The sequence below is a fragment of the Harpia harpyja genome, chromosome 11, assembly GCF_026419915.1.
Source record: "Harpia harpyja isolate bHarHar1 chromosome 11, bHarHar1 primary haplotype, whole genome shotgun sequence".
Lineage (NCBI taxonomy): Eukaryota > Metazoa > Chordata > Aves > Accipitriformes > Accipitridae > Harpia > Harpia harpyja.
The window spans coordinates 8,539,839-8,562,962 of record NC_068950.1 but is presented as its reverse complement, the minus strand read 5'-3'; the positions used below and the strand labels follow the sequence as shown (position 1 = coordinate 8,562,962).

Genomic DNA, 23,124 nt, shown 5'->3' with positions numbered 1-23,124 from the left:
TTCTCTCATCTGCAAGCCTACCCACTCTGTCTGTCTGATAACAAACTTTGCCATCGAGAAGGTGGTAGTGTTAGCCACATCACCACTGGACTCCAGTAGAGACCAGGCATAGCTGGCTTTTCCCTCACCAAAGCTGTCGGAGGACTGTGGGGGCAGGTGACAAGGGAGCAACGTCCTGTACGCATTCCTGGGCAGCATCACTAGCTGCTTGCAGGTGACCTGGACAGACCCTTGTCTCCAGAAGGCTTTCAGAAGACAACCGGCCTGCACTGTGACCAGTTTTTCTTGTGCTGAAGTTAGAGCCCCTGGCTTTGTCCCTGAGCTTGCTTATCTCTGTTAAACTCTCGAATTGTACATGGGCGTCTGCCTGCATCTTCCCTCTGTGTTTGGATTTTGCCAGTCCTGATGGAGAAGAGCTGCAAGCAAACAACATTCCTCTCCCCTGTCTGCACTGATAATCTTGGGATCTCCTCTCCTCTGTGCACCCCTTCAGGCTGTGTCAACATCGTCGCGGTTGTGGAGGGCAGGATTGCTCTGACTTCACTGCCCCATCCCGTACACTGTGTGCTGCCCAGCCCAGCACAACCGCACAAAGAATATTCCTCTGGGATGTGAGTCAGACCTGCTAGGGGGTTTTAACCACCTCCCTCTCCTAGACTTCTTCACATTTACAGCAACAAAAATGCAGGTGCCAGAGTGAAGAGTGATCTCAAGACTTCTCCTTCCAGAGACTTTCAGAAATTGCAGCCTCTGCATTGCTGTAACCCCTTCAGATCAGCAGACAGAGCATTGCTAAAGCCAAGGTGGGCCACACAGCCCCTTCCTCCTAAGTGCCAACCACCGAGACATCTCCCGCAGGAGAAACAGCCGCAGGGAGTCCAGACAGGCAGAGCTGGCAAGGGTGCTGAATTGCTGGTTTGATTTTTCTTGCACTTTCAGGAAATTCTTAATCTGAAATTGCAACAAATTCCTCAGATTCAAGTTCTCATGGAGCTGAACCTCCCCTGCAGGGTAGTCTGGATTGGAGCCAGGAGGTGAGAAGAGAGGCATGGAAAGATAAGATACCCTGTGGTATCAGCTCTGGGCCTCTTTAGGAGCCACAGAAATCCAGTGTGCTCTGTCTGCTGTCTCTTCTCCCCACAAGCATTGCTCCTCTTACATCCTTACACTGCTGTGGGTAAGATGGATCTAAACTCCTCCTTTTTTTTTTTGTTTTTACCCAGGAAGGGCTGCCCAGCAGTCAGGTCACTAGTCAGGGACTCCAGATCCTCTCGAACCTGCCACTGACCTTTCAGATCCACTCAGGTTTGCCTCCCCAGTTCGCACAGCAGTGAGATTTTGGTGCCCTGAGCTGTGGTGCTTGGATCCCTCTTGCTATCCCTTTCCCTTTCTCAGACCTAAGATACTACAGCAGCTGCCAGAGCATGGAGCCACTCCAGAAATGAATCTCCAGTGTTAGGTGGCACAGCTTTAATTACATGACAGGAGCCAGAAGAAAGGCTATGAAACACTGCTCTTTCAAAATCTTAAACCTCCACTTGGAGCACTTTGTGTGCCTACGAGCACAAGTAGCAGGACGTGAACTCTGCAAGCACACAAAGGAGCTGATTCAATGTCCTGTTGATACAGCCTAGCAAAATAAGCTAACGATGGACAGGATTGCAGGTTTTCATATGCGAGGGAAGGATTTACAGTGATACCAAAGGAATTATTTCAGCCCCACAGTGACAATACCCACCCACTTCCTTATTATATTTTATTGATCTTGCCCTAAATACATGTGGCTGGAGGAAATGATGCATAAATTACTAACAAGTTAATTTCTTGCTCCAACACAGACTCACAACAGCCCTTTGAAGGGGAACCAGGAAAGACAATGTGTGAAAGGATAAAGGCAATGAGACAAGCTTGGATGTAATAATCCCATGTGAATGATTATTGCTGCAACTAATGTAATCTAATAATGAAGAATTTACACCAGATGTCCCCCGGAATATGCCAGGCAGACTCGGGATTCAGCAGTGGATCCATTTCTAAGGAAACCTTGTTAGGAGGAAAAAAAATGCTGTTGTCTGTTCATCAAATGAGAGGCTGTAGACCTTTATACTCGGAGTCGCAACAAAAGCATGGCTTGCAAAGCTTCCTGGGAGTGTGTTCATTAGGCCTGATTGCCAATTTGTTTTCAGGTGCAGTTTAAGATGTTGGGTTTGGCCTATAAAGCTCCTAACAGTCTAGGAGCAGCCTATTTCAGAAGCTGCCCCCTACCCCAAGCCAGAGCTACCACCAGGATTTCCTGTGTCTCCCTAGGGCAGAGAGCGAGCTGTGAGGAGGGCAATCTCCAGGACAGGTGAATGAAGAGTGGAGAACACCTCTTTTTTTTATTTTCAACTTGCATCCCTTCAGCTCCCACAAGGATATCCTAGACCAGAGCTCCATCCCATCCTGGGGCATGATGTACCCCATATACCCCCTTCCTTCTCACAAGCTGCAGCATATGGGGACACCATGTAGCAAGGAAAAGGAAAACAGAGCGCTCTGCACCAGAGGTGTATCATGGCACACCCAGGCTGCTGTAAGATGAAATCATCTTCACCTTGGTTCATGCCCTTTAGAAGCCCATTCTGCAGCAGGCAGGTTGAGCACAGGCCTGGTGGAGCGCTGCTGGCCATCCAGGTCTTCATGAAGACCTGAACTAGACCAAATTTGTTGCCCAAAGAGCAGACCAGAGTTGGGATGATTTCTTATTTCAGATCCAGCACTGAACGAATGCTCTTCTAGCCCAGGTATGAGGACAGCACTACCTATGGGCACTGATTTCCGTGGCATGTTAGGCAATCAGCCAAACCAGAGACCTGACATCCAACACTTCCTCTTCATTCAAAAACCCACAAGCTAAGTTTGCAAAACAGGCACAAACCACACTTTTGCCCTCCCTCCTTTCCTCTCCTGCTAATTCATCACCTCTTTGAAGATATTTCATACAGGCACTCCAAACACCTATTCTGGTCATGCTTTGGGGTTTGAACTGCTGTTCATAATTCCTCCTTACTAACCACTGTTATTTAAGTAGCTCTGATGGTACGAAGGGGGAAGGGAAGCTTTAGCAAGACCCAGATCCACTAAAACACAAACCACTACATTCAACTGGAAAGATTTGTTTAAGCCCCATTAACTTAATTGGGACTTAACATCTTGTTCATTCGTTGTTTTTGCAGAAGACCCAGAGATCTCCACAGTGAACCTGTGTGACTCCAGTACTGAGTCATGGGCATGGAACATGGTTTGATTGTGTCAAAATCACAGCCGCGGTGCTTCTCCCATGATCCTCCTTTGTCAGCTAGTTTGATAGCGTAGGCTGCTTGTCTATGTTGAAATCTGTTTCACGGGGGCTCTTTGATCTGTGCCTGTGTGCTGCTGTGTTGTTCTAACAGGCACACAGCTGCTGCAAAGGACTTTGCAAACAATAATACAAACATAGCTGCACTTAGGACTTGCAAACCCTGATTTTAGTCAGTTTGTATGTCAGATGTCACCATGCCTAGAAACAACTTACAAACAGGACCAAAGATCAGGCCTAATTTTAGTAAGCCTTTGGGCTTTGCATCCCCTGACTGTGCTTGCTTTGATGAAACATGATCATAGGATGAAAGAAAGCAAAAACCCAGCTGGCACCTGCTGGGAGGGCAGGGAGAGAGAATCTGGCAGACAGGAGGTTCCTACAGAGATTGCCAACACTACTACATGTCTGTTTTGCTTTTTGGGCAGCATGGTGAATCCAAAGGTAATAAACATTTGGCTTGGCTGGCCAGACAAGATGTGCCCACATCAGATACTGCACTCTCCCTCCTCACTCGCTAGCATCTCTGCACCTCTCAAGGCAGCTCCTTCTGCTGTGCTTCAAGTCTCCATCCGCTGATCTTCAGAGAGGATCCAGGCTCTGCTGGAGTGAAACACATATGTGGGAATAGCTGCTCCCTTACAAAGAGCAGGCTGGCTGGCTGGGCTGCTCTATACCAGACATCTGGACAACTGATTTCAAATTTCAGTTTGCAGCACAACACAAGGATTGTTGTTAGAGGACATCTTTGAACCTCAGGAAACTTTGAGGTATCTGTAGTATTTTTAGGACAAGTTTTATTTACAATTCAGTGCCGTGAAAAGACAAATATTTAACTAAACTGGGAGTGACTTTGTTCTCCAAATACTTTCAGTGTGGAAGAGTGACTCTGCAGTGAAAAAAACTTGCTGTTGTCTTGAGCATCAAGAGGTTAGTAAAGATTCTCGACTACCCTTTCTCTTGGTTTGAAGTCCTGAATAAAGGACTGCAGCCCAGCTGTGCTCTGGAACCAAAGAGCATTTAGCGTTTTCTCTTTTCACCAGTCAGGATGCAATTTCTTTCTATAAATATCTAGTGGTTTTACTGTGCCATTGAACATGCAGGTGAGCTGGCTCAATACATTTATTAGCCGACCACTTGCAGCCTGTATGACTTACTGCTCCTGCAGCAAGTAACATCCTCTGATGGAGGACAGGCAGACAAGTCAAACCGCTGGGCTGTAACAACCCTCGCTAGCTTTCAAAACCCATTCCTCACCCCCACTCTCTCTCCAGAGAAGCCTACAGCACCTCTTCAGAGGGGTGGGCTGTACATCTAGGTATGAGGACCTGCACCCTGGGCCCACCAGCTGGATTTTATGGAGGTGGTCTGGCCTGCTGGGCCCCTTCTGGGAAGGAAGGCGCTGCTGATAGCATTACCATGGCTGCACTCTATCGCAGGGACTGGCGCTTGCCTGCACTGGAAACAACACGCTAGGCAAACATACAGACCTTTGTGGAAGCTACAGCAATTAGGTTAATTAAGAGCTGGGGTGGTCCCATATGTTTTCTGATCTGTTGTTTTTTAGGTCTCCTATTGCACCTGTTCCCACAGCATCCAAACACCCTGAAGGCTTAGATTTTCCCAGTCCCGACATGGGGACAGAGGGACGGCTGTCCCGGATCAGAGCGAAGGCCTGTTTGGCCTCATATCCAGCAGCAGATAGAGAGGGCAGGACGATAAGAATGTTGTCATTCCCCTGGTACAGGTCCTCTGCTCTCCCTGGGGAGGTCCCAAAACTCTTCTCTAAGGAGTTCAGTATCGTTGTGACACCATCCCTGGAGGTATTAAAAGATGTGTAGATGTGGCGCTTAGGGACATGGTTTGGTAGGACTTGGCAATGTTAAGTTTACGGTTGGACTCAATGATCTTAAAGGTCTTTTCCAACGTAAATGATTCTATGATTCTGTTTTAGACAGAAGGTAGAGGCATGAATTTCCCAGACGTAGCTGTCAGCAGTGCTGGGGAATTAAACCAGGTGCTCATTTTTCCAGGCCACAAGCTCAGTGCTAGAAGAGCAAATAGCCCCAGCCTGGGATTTCCGAAATAGCCAAAGAGATTCAGACACCAAATCAACCCCACTGTCCGGGACTTGTGCACCCAAATCCCTGGGGTTGCTTGGAGCATCCCTGGAGACATGGAGTGCCACTGCACTGGGAGCCACGCAGGCTCCTCTCAGAGAGCCTCTGCTTTTTGCACGGGATGCACAGCACCAACTTCCACCTGCAGTATCACTCACAGCCTGGGACAGGGGTTTGGAGTAGGCAACTTCTCAGGGCTCCTCAAATGCCATTTCTTAAGATCCTCTGACAAATTCTTTCCTCGGGTGAAAGCTCAAGGAGAAACCTGCTCTTCAGAGTTAGCTTTGCTCATTGCAAAGGCCAGGGGAGCCTATGTTCCCCAAACTCCTCCAAGACAGATGGTTCATCCTTGCACAGGGCATTTCTCTGAGGCAGAATCACTTTCTGGAGCTACACTTCAGTGCTGACATGAAAGCAGAGAGTATCTGTCTGCTGTTTGCAACCACTGCCATTTCCACCGCTCATGCAGGAACATGAATAAAGTGCTTTTAAAGTCCACAGAGTCTCCATCACCAATTTCTGTCACCAAAAGGCCGACCTGCAAGACTTGTTCCTGCTTAGTAGACAGGGAAGGATGTTGCAAAGGGTCATTCACCATTTAATGGGCCGAGAACCAAAATCTGCCGTGTGTGTGTGCAAGGAAACAGGAAGCAAAAGTGACAAAAGCATTGACCGACCCATTGTGTGTGTGCACGTGGGCGCGCGTGTGTGTGCGCGTGTTATTAGCTTCGTCTGGCAGCATTTGAAACACTTTTGCCAGCACCTAAAGGAACCACTTCTGAATTTAATGCAGCCAAACCGAATGAATTGCAGTCTGGAGACAAGGGTGATCTGTATCTGACTTCTTTTCAGTTCTTACATGACTTCAGTAAGACTTGATTGTAAGTAATTACAGTTACTTTACAAGAAGCTTTTCCTGTCCAGTATGTTTTCAAAATCCAGATTTTAACCTCAATCTTAGGAAAGGCATGGATTTTTTAATGTCCTGAGTGCTTTCCTCCCAGCACGTCAGCTAGGATTTTATACCAGAAGTGAAACCCTCTACTCAGGCAGGGCAAATTAAACAGGGCACTGAATATTCCTAAAGAAAGAGCTAATAGAGGGAAAAGAAAATGAACCAGATTGATCTGTACTGACCTCAGCAGTAATATCCAGCTGCCCCATTTCAAAAGAGCAGAGTGACAAATGCATTCAGGTGAATAGCTGGCCTTTCTTTAGTGCAGATAAACCACCAGCCTGAGCAAACGCTGCATGTCTGAGTAGTGCATGCAAAATTCACTGTGGCTTTACCAATTGCCCACACAATGCAAACTGCCACTCTTCCCTCCAAGGGCATATGGCGAGGGTCTCTCACCTCTACCCCAAGCCCTGTACCCACCAAAAAAAACAGGAAGAAGAGCGCAAGTGGCAGGCGAGAAGGGCCATGCAAAACAGAGATGGAGCTGTTCTTCCCTCCAGGAAAGGAGGAAGAGCAGTGGAGAACGTGGGCTGTCTCCCTGCTCCTGCCTGCATGACTCCATGATGACTACTTCATCACTGTCAAGTGCTTCAGCCAAATCCTCTGCCTTTAGTTGCAAGAGGTTAGTGACACTGGTGAGTTTTTCTCCACAAGTGCCTTTGACAGTAGAAGAACCTCCGATACATCTGGTTGTTTGCAGGGGTTGTGTTGGTCAAAAGTGATTTGCTGTGAAGCAACAAAGATCTCTGTTCTCTGACAATGACCCACCAGTTCCTAACTCATCTGCAGAACTTTCCTCTGCTGCCTTTGAAGGCCATGCAGATCAGACTCCAGTCTGGGAACAGCCCCATGACACAGACAGCATATCCTGCTCTCCACCCAGGGACCAACCTGGGGTTCCTGGTACCGAGGCAAGGGAGGAGGAGGAAATAGTGAGGACTGGAGAAGGCCCTTTCTATCTTAGGATAGGGCTTTCTAGGACAACTCCCACTGTCTTTCTGCTCAAACTGTATCATTTCCCCACAGGATATCTTGGTTGTTCATGTGAAGCCAGCATTTCACCATGTCTGATTTTTATGTTATCTGGATTGTTTGCGCTGACACAAGACAAAGTGAAGCAGGAACGTCGCTGTTTCTTGCAGTGTGGGCTGCACTATATTTTCCTCTTGGTTTAGGCCAGGCTAGGCTTGATTTCCCAAGATCCCAAAGTGAATACATCCTGTCTGATTGCAGCCCCTCCTTTCCCAGAAATCAGCCTGTGGAATAAGCCCCGAACAAAGTGTTTCCTGTCTCCCCTTTAACCCTTTTCCTTCCACCCAAGCGCTCTATGACCCAAGGCTTGCTCCAGAAGGCATGGATTCAATGTGATTCACTCTTCCTGCCCACTCAGAGGCTGTCAAAAGCCCAAAATGACAGCACTGGAGTGCCAGAAGCAAGCAAGTCACCTGCAATTTCACACCTGCCATCACTGCTTTCATGGCAGCTGGCGAGGCGAGAAGTTGATGAAGGTCCCACTTGGCCCAGGCTGAAAGTCAAAGCAACTGTTGGGCTTTTCAGGGAATGTCCTTCCCTGAAGTAGGAATGCAGGTAGGAAACCTGCTGGCAGCTGCCCGGGGGCATCTGCTGCCTTGCTGAGGAGGCATTTGTGCTTTTTGCACACTGTCCTGTTCTTCGCAGCAGCTTTCCTGAGCTGGAAAAAGCATTGGCCATCACCAGCTGTGGAAACACTTTCTGGGCTGTGGATTTCTTTCTCACCACTGGAGCCACAGCTGAACTATGTTGGCCAAGTCAGCCTCCCTTCTAGGTGAGATTTAATAGTGCCAGGTGAGTAGCAATAACCATCCAGCAGGTTTTGACTCCGCTGGTCAAATCTAACCTGCAATTTTGCTTGTTTCTCCCTAAACGTGTGCATGAGAGAGGCTGTAAACCAGGCTAGGGAGCTCCATAGTACAACTGTGCAAATGCTATGACAGGCTGGGCTCTGATGCCTGCTTTTCTGCCCTCCACCAAGCTTCCACTGCCCACTACCAACAGGAGGATGGCCTGCCTGCCCATGGGCAAGCCCATGCTGTATTTCTCATTTGATGTGAGTTATGGCTCCTAGGGAGCAGCGATGTTGTGGACCTTTATGTCCCTGACCAAGAGCTCACTGTAGCAACTTGCTCCTTTAGGTCTATGGGCTGAAGATCCCTCACCAAATACCCACCACCAGCCACATATTAGCAGCATGCTCAAGCCAAGAGGAGGGAGCCAGCCCCCTGCAAGAACCAGAGGAATCCAAACAGGACTAAGACTCAGGACAGAAACCAGACTCACAGAAGTTTAACTATTTTGCATTGCACAGACATTGTATGTTGCAGTCTGGCCTCCTGGCCCTAATATCCTCTGACAGCTCCCAGAGCAGGAGCTGAGCAGGTTAGTGATTTGATCACAACACCAACTCCTGTGGGAGCTGCTGCTTTAAAGTCCCTGCTGCCAGTCCTCAGCAAAGCACGCAAGGACCTGCAAAGATGTGCCGTCTCCAGAGCCTGTAGCAGTGACTTATCTTCGTAAATGAAGAACTGCTGGCCAAATGCTGGGTCCAGTTCAACCCTTGAAAACTGGAGCTATGGAAGGCAACTTCAGCCAGGGCCTGGTAAATGACTTTCTGTTTGATGGCTAATTGCTTATGAAAACAGAAGGCACAAACCCAATCTGGGCAGGTCTTATACTGTCCATATCATCAAGGGCCACCGAAACACCCACCCCAAATCAAACACTACCTGTCTGTTTGAGACTTTAAGTGAAATTTTGTTTCTAAGTCCCCTTCTGTCAGACTACAGATGTAAAAAGCTAAAGCCACCCAGGTAGCTCGGTTCATCAGGAATGTGTTAAGTTATGCCACAAAAACCATCCCCTTGCCAAGCAGCAAACACGCAGAGCTGTGAAAGGACATGCGTGCCTCCCAGTTAATGTCACCTTCACAGCTTCCATAGGTCACGGCACAAGCAGCTATCCGCTCTGAAATAAGATGCCAGGCAAAACACAGACCCCATTCTGAACAATGCCACAGGCCCAGGGAGAGCTGAGGAATTTAAGGGAAATGGAACAACAGAAAATAAGGAAAGCCCCTCCAGAAAAGACCCTGTGGCCCTTCAGTGGTCACACAGCACTGCACCATACAGAGGAGCGATATAAGGGAGTTACTAAATGACTGCCTGCCAGCAAGCATTCCCATGGCCATTCTTGCCAGCATGGGAACTATACACATAGCAAACAACAGAAGAGCTGTGTTCACAGGCACCGCGACAGAGACACATCTACTGCAAATAAAACAACTTCCTGAAGATCCTAAAGACCTGGACACACCATGCCATCCTAACTGGTAATTCATATCCTGAAGCAGGAAAAAACAGTGCCAGGAGAGGACCAAGTATCAAGCAACCTGGACAAGCACAGGCTAGGGTTTTGCCTGTGCCCTGGACTAACATTAATTATGAGGGTAGACATAACCTGTAAGTCACTGCAAGGAAGGAGATCCCCTTCAGGGAGTCTTTGTCTGGCCTAGGGGATATATGGAGAGATAGAGGACTAATCCCACCCAAATGTGGTCTCACTCCTGCTGCATCTAGAAGTCACAAGGGATGAAGGCTTGGGAGAAAGAGAAGGGGTAATTTTATAGTCTCTTTTCTGGCAATAAAGCCCCTGTAAGATCCCAGGGAAAGCTGCTAGAAGCACCATCTCTGGTCAGGAAAGGAGAAGCTGACTGCAGCAGGGTAGGAACCATGCTGGCCTGAGCAACTCTCTCCAGAGGATGCTACGGGGCCATGCATATAGAGGACAACAACAAGGACAGGCTGGGGGACCCATGTGGTGGTTTAGCTCTCAAAACAGCTCCTGCAGGGATTCAGAGCAGGGCGTTTCAGGCTAATCTCTACGTCCCCTCAGGGAACCTAAAGGATTACTGCTCTACATCTGCTCACATGGTTGGGCCCCACCTTGTCAAGGCGGGGGAAGCGCTGACAGCCGCTCTCAGTTCTTTAATCGGTTTGGGATAAACAGCAATGGGCCCTGTCCACTGTGGCACAGCACCTCTTAATTGACTCCCTTGCTCACAGGCCTGATGGCTTCTCTTGAGCTTTGCCTAGGGCAGGAATACATCTCATGGTTTATAATCAAGGCCTGGCTCCTGGCAGCAGCTACAGAGAGCCACAGCGCAGCTTCCTTGGCCATGTCAGGGGTTGGGGAAGGGTGGCCACAGGAGTGTCTGGCCATCACTGGAACCTAGCCAGCACTAGCCCATGGCAGAGTCTTTGGTTCCAGCCCAAGCCAGGGTGGGAGCAAAGGTCCATAGACAGCAGTCATCACTAGTCCCCAGAGCTGTGCTTTCACCTATTAGTCCATGGTCTCCCACGCTCAGCTAACTTCCCGGCAGAAACGGCTGCAAAAGACCTGCATGGGCTGAGGGGTTTGTGCTGTTAACTATGCACCAGGATCACCTACTTGCTTCTCTTTCTGCTCTCCTCGCCCTCCTGAGCATACCTCTTGCAAAGCTCACTGCTGGTCCAGGCACCTGCATTACAAGGACACGTCGCTGAGCCTTCCTACTTCCTTTCAGAACTGGGTATGCTGGTTTGGGGTCCGGCTTTGGCTGTGCTAGTTCTCAGGCAGTCAGTGCCATCTGCTGGCTTCTCTTTCCTTGACTGCTATGAAAACGGACAGCTAAATAAGGGACAGCCTTGCTATTTAGCCAGTCTTCCCCCAGCCCCTCAAGTTCTCCTGACGAAGCCGTATCTAAGGGCTGACCTAAATCATTTAGATGATGTACATTTCCAAAAAGGGAGCATTACATTAAAACATTTTATTAAATACTGTTACAAATAGGACAATACGTACCAGATTCTATGTCAGAGATTTTTAATTTATGATTATAACTTAAACATAACTTAAGAAAGACTTTCTCATTTGAAGTCCTTTAACAGCATAATAAATCATACTTGCAATATATATACACAAATCTCAGGCTTCCATTTTATTTGTAAATCATATGCAGGCATGAAATCCTTACAAACACCTCTGAATTATTTTAAAATTACCTGGGCCCAGATCAATGGCCACAGACCTACTCAGGAACAAGTATTTTACAATACATTTACAGTTAATAGCACAGAAATATCCACAGTAAAAATTGCACAATTAAATATTTATGTATACACCTGTATTACAGTGCATAATCCCACAGGGATAAGATCATTTCAGATCTACTTGCTGCATTCAGAAACCAGAGTACCTAGTATATGCACTACAATTCCTAGTGCTATTACAAAAAAAAAAAAAAAAAAAAAAGGAAAAAAAAGTTTAAAGTCCCTAAGCTTTCTGGGACATGCAGCAGAAACCCAAATAATGGCCCATATCATTACAGGCATATTTATGGACTAGGACATCCTCTTAAAATAAACTGACTTCGACAACAAACCAGATCAATGGTTTCAAAGCTATTCAATGAATATTTTTTCATCCCAATTACTCTGTTCTGCAAGTATAACCCATACGACTCCAGAGAAGACATCTCCAGCAGTGTAGTAAGTGATGTGAAATAACGCATGTCTTCACCTCACCTAGGTACCTTTGAGTAGACCAGAGGAGAAACCAGCCTCCTCTTTAGGCAGCAGCTTACTATTTGCTCACCATCTGGACAAGAGATGGCAAGCTCCCAGTTATGATAACTACATGACTGAATATAGACAGTATTTTGCCAGAAGGCCAGAGTTTTACTCTGTGCTTGTCTTCAATGGAAATACCAGACAGCTTGAATTCAAAATTTCTGAACAATACACAAGGTCAATCATCTTGTCAGCAAGAGGTAAAAACATCTGGACAGCTGCTGATTTGCATGCAGTTTCATTCTCCAGAAATCTCTGAGACATAAGTAAAGAAGGCTTCAATTCCTGCAGAGAGAATGAAATTCCTCTATAAATTGGAAAGTTGGCATAGATTTGTATTTGCTCTCATTTCAGAGGAACTTTGTATGCAGCAGGTAGCAAAAATGCACAAAAGTGTTCCTAATACTATATGCAGCTAGACAGAATGCTAACCACAATCATTCTTAAGAAGCTGAATAACCATTTCTAAAGCAATAAATCCATCAGTCTTGTTAAGAACTTTCATGCAATGCCAAGATGCCTATTAGGTACCCCAAAGCACATATTGCTATTTCAGCAATTGTATAGCAATTAACAGCTCTGATTGCTTGTGTGATTAAAAGGAAGAGAATTTGTGAGTGCAGCTATCTCATGTGCTTACCTGAAACACCCAGAGTTAGACATTCTGGCCAGCACTTTGGAAACTACCTTCAGTGGTTAGGCTTTGGCAGCTACTATAAAAAAACAGAAATGAAAAGTACTTTCATGACAACTGGTTTATATCAAAAGGATTTTAGCAAAGTGATTGCAGTGTTTTTCATGGTTTTTTTTGAGATGGAACTTACCTGGAAGGAGTAAATTTCTTTGCTGCAAGAAGAATAAGAAAAGATATTAGCATTTCAAGATGAAAGCCCCATCATGCAAAATTTTTCTTCTACTAAAACCCCTCTCATTTCTGAATATCTGATAAAAAGCCATTATCTAGCAATAAATCTCACAGGCAGTTATTACTATGTTGTCATTAGCCCCATCTCAAATACCCATTCACTTTCTCTGGCAGTAATTACCAATAAATAAAATGTTGCTTTTTTCTTCTAATTCTTGTTTTCTAAATATTAATTTTTTTACTGTTTTTTGTTTTAAAATGTTCATCCAAAAGCCAAACATGGCATGTATGCAGGCTTCTTGAAAATAATTTTGAAATTTGTTTAAGTATGGGAATTTTCATTTTTTCAAAAAGCGAGGTATTGGGGTTTGGAGGGGTGTTTTGTCCCTCCACTGAAAATTTTTCAGGAAGGTAAATAAAACCAGTGGACCCACTCCAATTGCTCACCTTTTCTTCGGAAACGTCTTGCAAGCCAAAGGAGGAATGATGCCATGGACAACAGAGAGGCACTTGTGGCTGCAATGCCCACAGAGACATAGCTGACTTGTTCAGAAGCTGAGAGGATGAAAAAATTTCAGTGAGATCAAGAGTCATGTGTGGTCTTTGAAGCCCTCTCTACTTCTTCCTTTATCTTGTGCTTTTCAAGAGGAACCAGAATTGCAGCTTGTAACCCTTAAGTTTTCTCTTGCTGAGACAGGACACATTCTGTACACAAGGTAAAAAGCTGCATACTAAAAATTATCCCACCCATTGACAAAGCAATGGCAAGGCAACAAGCTAGCTATACCAGGGTCTGTCTAACTTCCAGCCTCACATGACACTTTATGCTCATCTTTTATTTTTCATGTTTCAGTTCATATTTTAATTCCCACTGTCTTCCTCTTTGAGCAATCCTGTTGAGACCAATTAAATTATGCAAGGTTCTAAGTTCTGCTCAAGCAAATAAAGTGGAGTTGAGCTTTTAGAACCTCAAGCAAAAGCATTTCAGGCAGGCCAAGGATGTTCCCACTAAGGACAGTGACAGAGCTCTTAATGCCTTGAATGGAAAGGCAAGACTGAGACTTCTGTCCTGTAAAATTACAGCCTTTGACAGAAAAGCTCTGTGAGGTCTTTTGGCCAAGGAGTTCACCCAAGAAACTATCACACCAAATTAACAAATCTATAAACTTTTCCACTGAGAAACAGACTTATGGATGCAGATTTCACCACGAGGTTCTGTTTCTCCAGAAAAGCTTTATTTCTTTATTCATATGGAAAAAGCTCAACATGAGAAATATTTTCATTAAAACCCAAACAAAACAACCCGAGATCAGGTTGCAGCTTTTGGTTTTGGATAAGAAATCAACATTTTTCACCAAGATCTTTTAGGAATTTTCCCCTCTTCTATTTTCAAAAAAAATACTGAGAGATTTTCTTGGGCTTTTTAATTCATGGACTTCACTAGAAGTTCTAGCTCACTGTTGGTGTTACCTCTTCCACCCTTCCATACCTCATTTGACTAGAAACCCAGGGCCACCTCTCTGTGGCTAGTCACAGGTAAAATACCTTCACATGTGGGCAGACTGGCACTCCAGTTTCCTGAATGATTGCACTCAAGAACATGAGAACCATTGAGCCTCCGTCCTTCTAGACAGCTGAAGTGGCAGGCTGTGTTGTACGTGAAGTTCCCAGCACCATGTGAGCAATCCATAGAGCCTTTCTCAGGAGAGCTCAGTGGTTCACACTGTACAACTGAAATACAGAAAGAAATGGTTAAGAGGCATTAAGGACTTTCCTGTCTTTGGCCCTGTTTTTTGCACTAGTACATGTACCCTGTTTTTTCAAATTCATTTGGCTTTGGGATGGGAGCAGTTCACAGAGCCATGAGCAAGCATTTCTAAGGCAGGGCAAATCACAGCTGAAAACATGAGACAGCACAGAGTTTAGTTTGGAGCCAGGACCCTGTAGGAATATGGATTTCAGTGTGTTCTCCAGTGACAAGAAAACTGTATTTGCCAACCCAGTAAATCTTACCTTTGCATTTTGGCACTGGCTCTGACCACTGTCCCTGTGCCGTGCACTCAATACTGAATGGGCCATCCAGAACGTAGCCCTCGCTGCAGTGGAACTCACAACGCGAGCGATAGGTGAGATCTGCAGGAGCGTGGTCACAGGTCACAAAGCCTTCTTCTGGCCAGGTTACAGCCTCACATCTCACAGCTGCAACACACAGATCATAACAGAAATCAGCACAGATGCCTCAGGAATTCAACACACCAATGCTGAGAGCCCCAAGTGCTCAGGTGAGCAGGATAAGGAAAGGTACCTGCACAGGATGGCTGCTGCCTGTCCCAGGCCCCAGAAGACCCACACTGCAGTGTGGCTGGTCCTGTCAGGGCAAATCCTTCCTCACAGGTGAACTCACAGGTGGTACCCCAGGTGAGCTCCACAGAGGGATGGGAGCAGTTCACAGCACCATGAGCAGGCATTTCTAAGGCAGGACAGGTCACAGCTGAAAAGCGTAAGAAACAGCACAGAGCTTAGCTTGGAGTAGGTCAAGATAAACACTCTTTTTTGAGCTGACAAGAGGACGTGCCCTGCCTGGAGCTGTCCCCTACAGAGCCATAGTACTTCCCTTCAGACCTAGCAGTGTCTCAGGAAACAGGGCTTTCAGCATGTTGCACAGTGCAGCCAGAACCCCTAAACACGCACCTAAAGCATGCAAGCTATCATGAGACTGGCTGCAGGTTATACTCCACAAGTGCACTGCATAAACAAACACTGGCTCCCATTTGGGATGTAGGGAATAAAGAGCTCTTGTCAGAACACTCCACTTCAAAAGCCTGTTATCATACGTGTTGGGGACACAGTTCCTGAGTATTGCTTGTCACCCTGCACTGCTGTTTCCTCTTTAATACAACAGGCTAAATGATCTCTGTCTTGAGATCTGCTTATGAAAAGTGCTATAAACATGCTGGGGATGACTGTTACTCCTTGACTACAGTTGAATGAGGAAGTCTCTTCAGAGTATTCGAGCTACCCTAAGCTTTAATTGATGATTGCCAACCCAGTAAATCTTACCTTTGCATTTTGGCACTGGCTCTGACCACTGTCCCTGTGCCGTGCACTCAATACTGAATGGGCCATCCAGAACGTAGCCCTCGCTGCAGTGGAACTCACAACGCGAGCGATAGGTGAGATCTGCAGGAGCGTGGTCACAGGTCACAAAGCCTTCTTCTGGCCAGGTTACAGCCTCACATCTCACAGCTGCAACACACAGATCATAACAGAAATCAGCACAGATGCCTCAGGAATTCAACACACCAATGCTGAGAGCCCCAAGTGCTCAGGTGAGCAGGATAAGGAAAGGTACCTGCACAGGATGGCTGCTGCCTGTCCCAGGCCCCAGAAGACCCACACTGCAGTGTGGCTGGTCCTGTCAGGGCAAATCCTTCCTCACAGGTGAACTCACAGGTGGTACCCCAGGTGAGCTCCACAGAGGGATGGGAGCAGTTCACAGCACCATGAGCAGGCATTTCTAAGGCAGGACAGGTCACAGCTGAAAAGCGTAAGAAACAGCACAGAGCTTAGCTTGCAATAAACCATAAAAAGTTTTTTCTTTCCTGAAACTTAGCAACATATTGGCTAAACGGAAGCAGCTTTAAAAAGGAGATCTACTATGCTGCCATTTCAGAAAGCAGATAGGAGTGGAAAAATCTCAAAATGGAAGACTGACTTGTAAGGCAAGGCTGCAAATTCATCTGCAGCTCATGACAGCAACTAGTTACAATCCAAAATTTTCCCATTTTGACTGCTGCTTGGTGATGTTTGATGCTTTTATTTGCTTCAAACAGTAGCTTATTCTAAGCTGAACACCTCAAAAATAATTCCTGCAGTCAGGACTAACTGGCCTGTTGTGAGCAGTCTCAAAGCTAGGTCATCTCCATCCCTTGTTCCCCACTAAGAGGTGGAAAAGTCTTTCCCTACAAGGAAATCTAGACCAGGGCCAGAACATTCATCCTGCCCATTTAATCTCTTCAGGAGCAAAAAGACTCATGTGCTGCAATAAAATAGCACCTTTACCACATAACTAATTACAAAGGAATGGGACTTAACTTCAATTTGTACCTACTAACAGAGCAGCACTCAATTTTACAGAGCTATGTATAATGTAGAAAGCTCACCTATCATGCTTGAGAAGCTCACCTTTGCATGCTGCAAGGGGGGCAGACCAGACCCCAGAAGAGGTACAGTATACAGATTCCAATGCAGTCAGTTCATAGCCTTCCTCACACTGAACTGTGCAGGATGAGTTGTAGCTGAAGTTCTCCAATGGATGGTTGCACTGGAGGCTCCCATGATCAGGTTTCTTTAGTGGATCACAACTCTCAACTTCAAAGAAACACAAGAATGTACACAGTCAGTCTCATTGGCTGAGCAGGTGAATCAACAAGCCAAACTGAACACTAGCTAGCATGAACATTGCCCTGGTTGAAAAGCAGGATGGAGTAATCTTACCAAACTCGCATTCAGGCCCATAGAATCCAGGGTTACAATGGCAAGTGTGATTGTTAATAGTCTCTATGCATTCTCCACGGCTACTGCAGAGAGATGGCTTGCAAGAAGCTGAGGAAAAAAAAAAAAAGAAAACAATACAGCAAATTATAAAAGAATCATCAGTTGCCACTAATGAAACCTGGCTACCACTTTGTTTATCTTTCTGGCACTAATCAAGCACTTTATATAGGAAAACAAACTGGAAATTCCATGACCACTTGTTCTCAGGTAGATAGTAGTAATATTTAAAATGCAAAAGGAACAATATACCTTGGGTGTGCTGGTTTTGGCTGGGATAGAGTTAATGGTCTTCACCGTAGCTAGTATGGGGCTATGTTTTGGATTTGAGCTGAAAACAGTGTTGATAACAGAGGGATGTTTTAGTTTCTGCTGAGCAGTGCTTACACAGAGTCAAGGCCTTTTCTGCTTCTCACCCCACCCCACCAGCAAGTAAGCTGGGGGTGCACAAGAATTTGGGAGGGGACACAGCTGGGACAGCTGACCCCAACTGACCAAAGGGATATTCCAGACTAGTTGATGTCATACTCAGTATATAAAGCTGGGGGAAGAAGGAATGAGGGACGTTTGGAGTTATGGCACTTGTCTTCCCAAGGAACCATTACACGTGATGGAGCCCTGCTTTCCTGGAGATGGCTGAACACCTGCCTGCCGATGAGAAGTAGAGATGAATTCCTTGTTTTGCTTTGCTTGCATGTGCGGCTTTTCTTCACCTATTAAACTGTCTTTCAGTCCACGAGTTTTCTCACTTTTACCCTTCTGATTCTCTCCCCCATCCCATAGTGAGGGAGGTGAGTGAGCAGCTGCATGGTGCTTAGTTGCTAGCTGGGGTTAAACCACAACAGTGGGGTAGGTAGAAATCCTCAACAGGTACATTCTTCATTAACTCACCACAGCTCTAATTTGGCTGATATTTCACTTGCATTTGTGTTTTTGACCTAGCCTTAGCCACCTCCTACACAAAGTGTCTATCTAATCCAGTGGTCTATAGTCAGCAGGCAGACGCCTCCAAAAGGGCAATTCTTATCTAGGTGAGACACCCACTTGAGAGTGGAATGAAAGTCACCACCTGGAAGAGCCTGCTTCCCTCCACTGATTATAGAGAAGGTCTGGTGATTTGCGCATAAAAGATGTATAATATTCTGGGAGCTAAAAGGTAAGTGAGATCAATCCAGCTCTTAGAACAAGAACAACCTTAGCCCTGTAAGTAAGGATAAGCGTACAAGTGCCTACAGGGTCAGGTAGTTAATACGTAAGACTATGTTAACCAACTCATCCCACCCACCATCTCATCTCCACAGGGTCACACTAGAATGGCCTTTATCACACCATACCTGTGTAGCACAAGGCGACCTTCTTTTTTTCACACTGTTCATCATTCCATTTGCCATCATCCTTCCCTCTTTTGATGTAGATTTCAACACAGTCTTCATTGTTCCCTTTGCCATTTGGCTCACCTGAAGCCCAGTTTTCTGCCTCTTCTGTTAGTTCTTTGTTAGTTCCAATCCAGGTCCATACCTCATTAATTTTTCTGATTCCAATCCAGTAGTAACCCGGATTGAAGGGTAAGAAGTTATTGAGATAGTTGATTTCATCCTTATTCTGAATGGCAACCATGTTAGTATACCTCTTTTTGCACCACAGCTCTGCTTCCCTGTAGGTCATGTTTGTGTCTGAATAATGGTATGTCCAACAATTCACCCCCTGCAGTATTGTAAGTCCTAGAATGAAAAGATGTCAAAAAGTTGGTGTCTGACTTTTTCCCTCCTCTCTCTAGGAGAGGATATATAAAGCTCTATAAATATTGCAAACTTGCCAATATTTGAAACTGCTTAAAAAGTAGTGGCAATTATTTTATAAACAATCAAGTGGCAAGCTTCAAAACAGGCACGTCAGCATCAAGTGCATGGACTTCAGCCTGTGAAACTACGTCTGATCACACAAGGTTTGCAGACTTCATAGCAAACTACAGGAGCCAATTATGTATTTGACAGGCAAGCAGGGAAACATGCCATTGTAGCTAGAGGTTACTCTATGTGAACCTAGCCTCAAGCTAATTAGGTCAGGTTCAAAAATTCTATTTAATTCTGAGCTCAAACAGAACAGTCACACTAATATTACCATTCAACTAGTTTTCTACACGGAGAAATACACACTTACCATAAGCAAGAAGAGATAGGAACCACAAGCAAATCATGTTTGAGAGTTTTCTCTTCTCTATCTTTTAAGTGGATGGCTATGAGAGATCAAAGGAACACATTTGTAAAGAACAAATACTGACTTTTTACAATTCAATAAAAAATATTGTCTATGCAATCTTTTCTACATACTTTTAAACAATTATTCTAAAGATTTAAGATTCCCATTTTTAAGAAATTATTCATTTTATAACAGTTCTTAATATCAAGATAGCATTTAAATGTAAACATCTTTTAAAGAACACCAACACAGAATTCTATCTGTCCAGTTTTCCTTTAGCTGAGCAATTAAACAGAATAACACTCTCCATTTATACTCACAGGTTGTAGTTGTGGTGGCTGGGTGGCAAAAGTCCTCCGCGATATTTCTCAGTGACTGATTTCTGTTGCTAAGTTGCTGAATACGGACTTGAAGATTAAGTTCAGCTCCAAGTGTCTGGACTGTGTAATCCCCTGCCTTTACTACGGCCTTTTATTCTCTCAGCTGGCCTGTCCTCCACGAGACGGGAAATTTCTTGTGGAAAAAAATTTCTTGGAAAATCCCGGGATCTGACCCTCCCACACATTAAGCCTGACACTTCGCCTTGCCAGATAAACCCTCCCACAAAGACACACTGTGCTGACAAACTGCCAAGTGCTGCATTACATAGTTTTACTGACAGAAACACACAATTCCAGGATATCAGGAAGGAGCAAGATGGTTAGCTTGAGTTAGTTGCATGAATAAGCAGATTCCAGCTTTTTACCTAGCATAATGTTTTGCAGCAAGGAGGTGCTGGTTCTTTTGGGATCTCAGTAAGAAAGGCACCGACACTCAAAGCTGGTTAACTAAGTTTGAGTAAAAGATGGAAACTGCAGCATTGGACAAGCCCTTCCTTGTGGATCACAGCGTGCTGTGCAGAGTTCTCATTTGTAGTAAGGTTTGCCAGCCCAGAATTGCTAGTATTCTTCTAGAGTCTTGCTCACAATACAGATTCATCAGTCACTTGTAGCAGTCAAACTTGGAATGCAGACTTAACTTTGAAGAGTCCCTTGGACCATGTGCTCCAATATCCCTACCTCAATAGAGTTACAATTCTTGAACAGGTGCATATAATATTTCAGGTGGACAAGACAATACACTAGTCTCATACTGAATTCATGCACATTTATTGTGTATACACTAATCAATTATACTACTGCATAGAGCAGTCACATGGTGTCCATGGTACAGAGACACATGCCTGAGTAATCATGGATACTTTGCTATAGTGGGTTGGTAAGCAGTCACAGGCTATTCAGAATGCAGCTGCATACATGAGAAGGCAGGAGGCATGAGGATCACTGATTCCTTGCACAATAGTCTTCTGGCTGCACCACTCCACTCTTCTCATGCATACCTTCACATGTATGCCACTTCAGTGATAAGGTGAGTGACTTGCCACACTACGTATAGAAGTAGTTCTGGATATTCTCACTTAAGTATCCTTCTCACCTCTGTTACAGGAGGTCTCAAAAGTACTGTTGAAGGCTGTAAGTAAGGAACGGACAACATGAGTAATAGACGCATTAGCTCAGTTCTCAACCCTGTGCAAAGACATGACACTAGAAGCTTGTCACAGAGTCCACATTCCCCAGCAGTCCCAACCCTGGTCGATACAAAGTGGTATTCCCTTGCGCCTTGATGAGCCACGTCACCCCACCCCTTGTTCCATGTCCACTCAGGCACTTATTATGGAGGCTCCACCAGACAGTCCAGTTGCCAAACTGGTATTCCAGGCATAAAGATTCACCATTATGGGTGAGGTTTAACAAGGCTAGCCATGCAAAGGACTCAACAAGGGTTGTCAGCGATAGGAGGACACAGGGTAGCACCCACTTCATATCTGTAAAGCATAGTTATAGTTTATAGAGTGCATGTGGAGCTCCTATTTTAGAGCCTCAGCCTGTTCTTACAGAATAAAAATCAGCAGCTCCTGGATTCCAAGCCAAGATCTCAGCTGGCATCAATTCCCAATTTTTTTCATAAAAAAATATTTTTCAAGTAGCCATACTTTAATACATCTCTGCCCATCAAAGGAATCCATCACAGAAAAGAGGCTAGAATAATGAGTATATTCTAAACCAGCCTCAATTACTATCAAAATATGAGTTTACTAGAAATGGCAACAAAGTCCTAGAAAGCATGTCAAAGTCAGTTATTGAATAGAGTGAGGATAAAAAACAACATACTGAATATTTCTAGGGAGAGGAAGGCTTCCTAGCAGGTGTGGCCTAGCAAAGCTAGAAATACAAACAAACTATCAAGAAACTCTGGAAAGTTGAGGTTAACTCTTGGCTATGTCACAGACTCATTCTGCAAGCCCAGGCCTGGGCCAGCCTTGCTTAGAACAACCAGCCTTCCAGAGACTTCCAGGTAGCATCAGATCAGGACTGTTATTTCTTTGTTGCGGACACATATTTAGCTAACGGTCGCAAAAGTATTCCAGACGCCTTTAGAAGGCCTTGAACAGAATAAACAAGAAGACAAAAAAGGAAAGATGCCAATTAGAAGAACACAGGTGCACATTCCAAGATAAAGGGAACTTGGCACGAAGAACCTCAATTCAGCAGTTTATCTTAACCAATTAGGCTGAGACAAGTTTCACATGTTTTAGTTAGTATAACCAATTGTGTCCTATGTTTAGGCGCGTGGACAGAGATAGTATAACCAATTATATTTTAGCTTTTGGCGCATGGACAGCTGATGTTTAGCTTGACAAGGTATATAAGCACGCTATTTGGGCAATAAAGGGAGAATAACTTTAACTGTATCGGTGTCCGGTTGTTACTCGGCTCACGTCTCCGGATGGTTCCCTGCTACATTTCTTTAGCCTCAGCTGTTCATCTATAAATTGGGAGTGAAAACATTTCCTGTCTGCCAACCTTTCTCTGTGTTCTTCAGATTGTAAACCCTCCTAACAGAGGCTGGTACTTTTAATGCACCTGTACAGTACATCATGCAGCAGGGCCTAATTTTACAGGGGTTCTGTAAACTTTATCCTAAAACAAACTAGTGATAATGAGTTTTGATAGGGCAGCCTTATTTTTTTTCTAAAACATTGATCAGCTGTTATAATTGTATACACAGAAAAATTATAGACAACTCCAGAACAGTTTATATCCTCTCTGGAGCCAGGAGGCAGAAAATCCTACACCTTTTCCTGGAGATTCACTTTTTCAAATTGTTTTATGAGCTTCCTACTGGTAAGTGCTCATCCTCGTCATAGCAGAAGCTCTGAAGTGGAGGAAACTTTATCAGAATTGCTTTGCCAGTGGAATCTCCGGAGGAAGGAAGAGAGTATTTCACAGTTTACAATAGTCTTCCTTCACAAGGGCTGTCTGAGACCTCTTGTCTGCAGCAGATAGATAAAACAACACAAAAAAACCCCAAACATCAAAGCCTAAAAGCAATATGCCTGTAAAAACTCC

At 45.1% G+C, this 23,124-nt stretch overlaps 1 protein-coding gene across 2 annotated transcripts; it reads right to left on the bottom strand.

Moving 5' to 3' along the window:
• Positions 1-11,290: 11,290 nt before the first annotated feature.
• Positions 11,291-20,121, bottom strand: SELE (selectin E). Of its 2 annotated transcripts, none has more exons than XM_052802247.1 (14): positions 19,996-20,121; positions 19,637-19,712; positions 18,811-19,197; positions 17,420-17,527; positions 17,108-17,293; positions 16,275-16,460; positions 15,983-16,168; positions 15,228-15,413; positions 14,936-15,121; positions 14,468-14,653; positions 13,370-13,477; positions 12,882-12,903; positions 12,698-12,770; positions 11,291-12,342 (listed from the first exon to the last, which is right to left on the bottom strand). In XM_052802247.1, exons 2-13 carry the CDS (start codon positions 19,671-19,673, stop codon positions 12,713-12,715), a joined length of 1,836 nt encoding a protein of 611 aa, XP_052658207.1. In that variant the 5' UTR covers positions 19,674-19,712; positions 19,996-20,121; the 3' UTR covers positions 11,291-12,342; positions 12,698-12,712. The 2 variants fall into 2 exon arrangements, with proteins under 2 accessions (XP_052658207.1, XP_052658208.1); XM_052802248.1 differs by having other exon boundaries at positions 12,698-12,767.
• Positions 20,122-23,124: the final 3,003 nt, after the last annotated feature.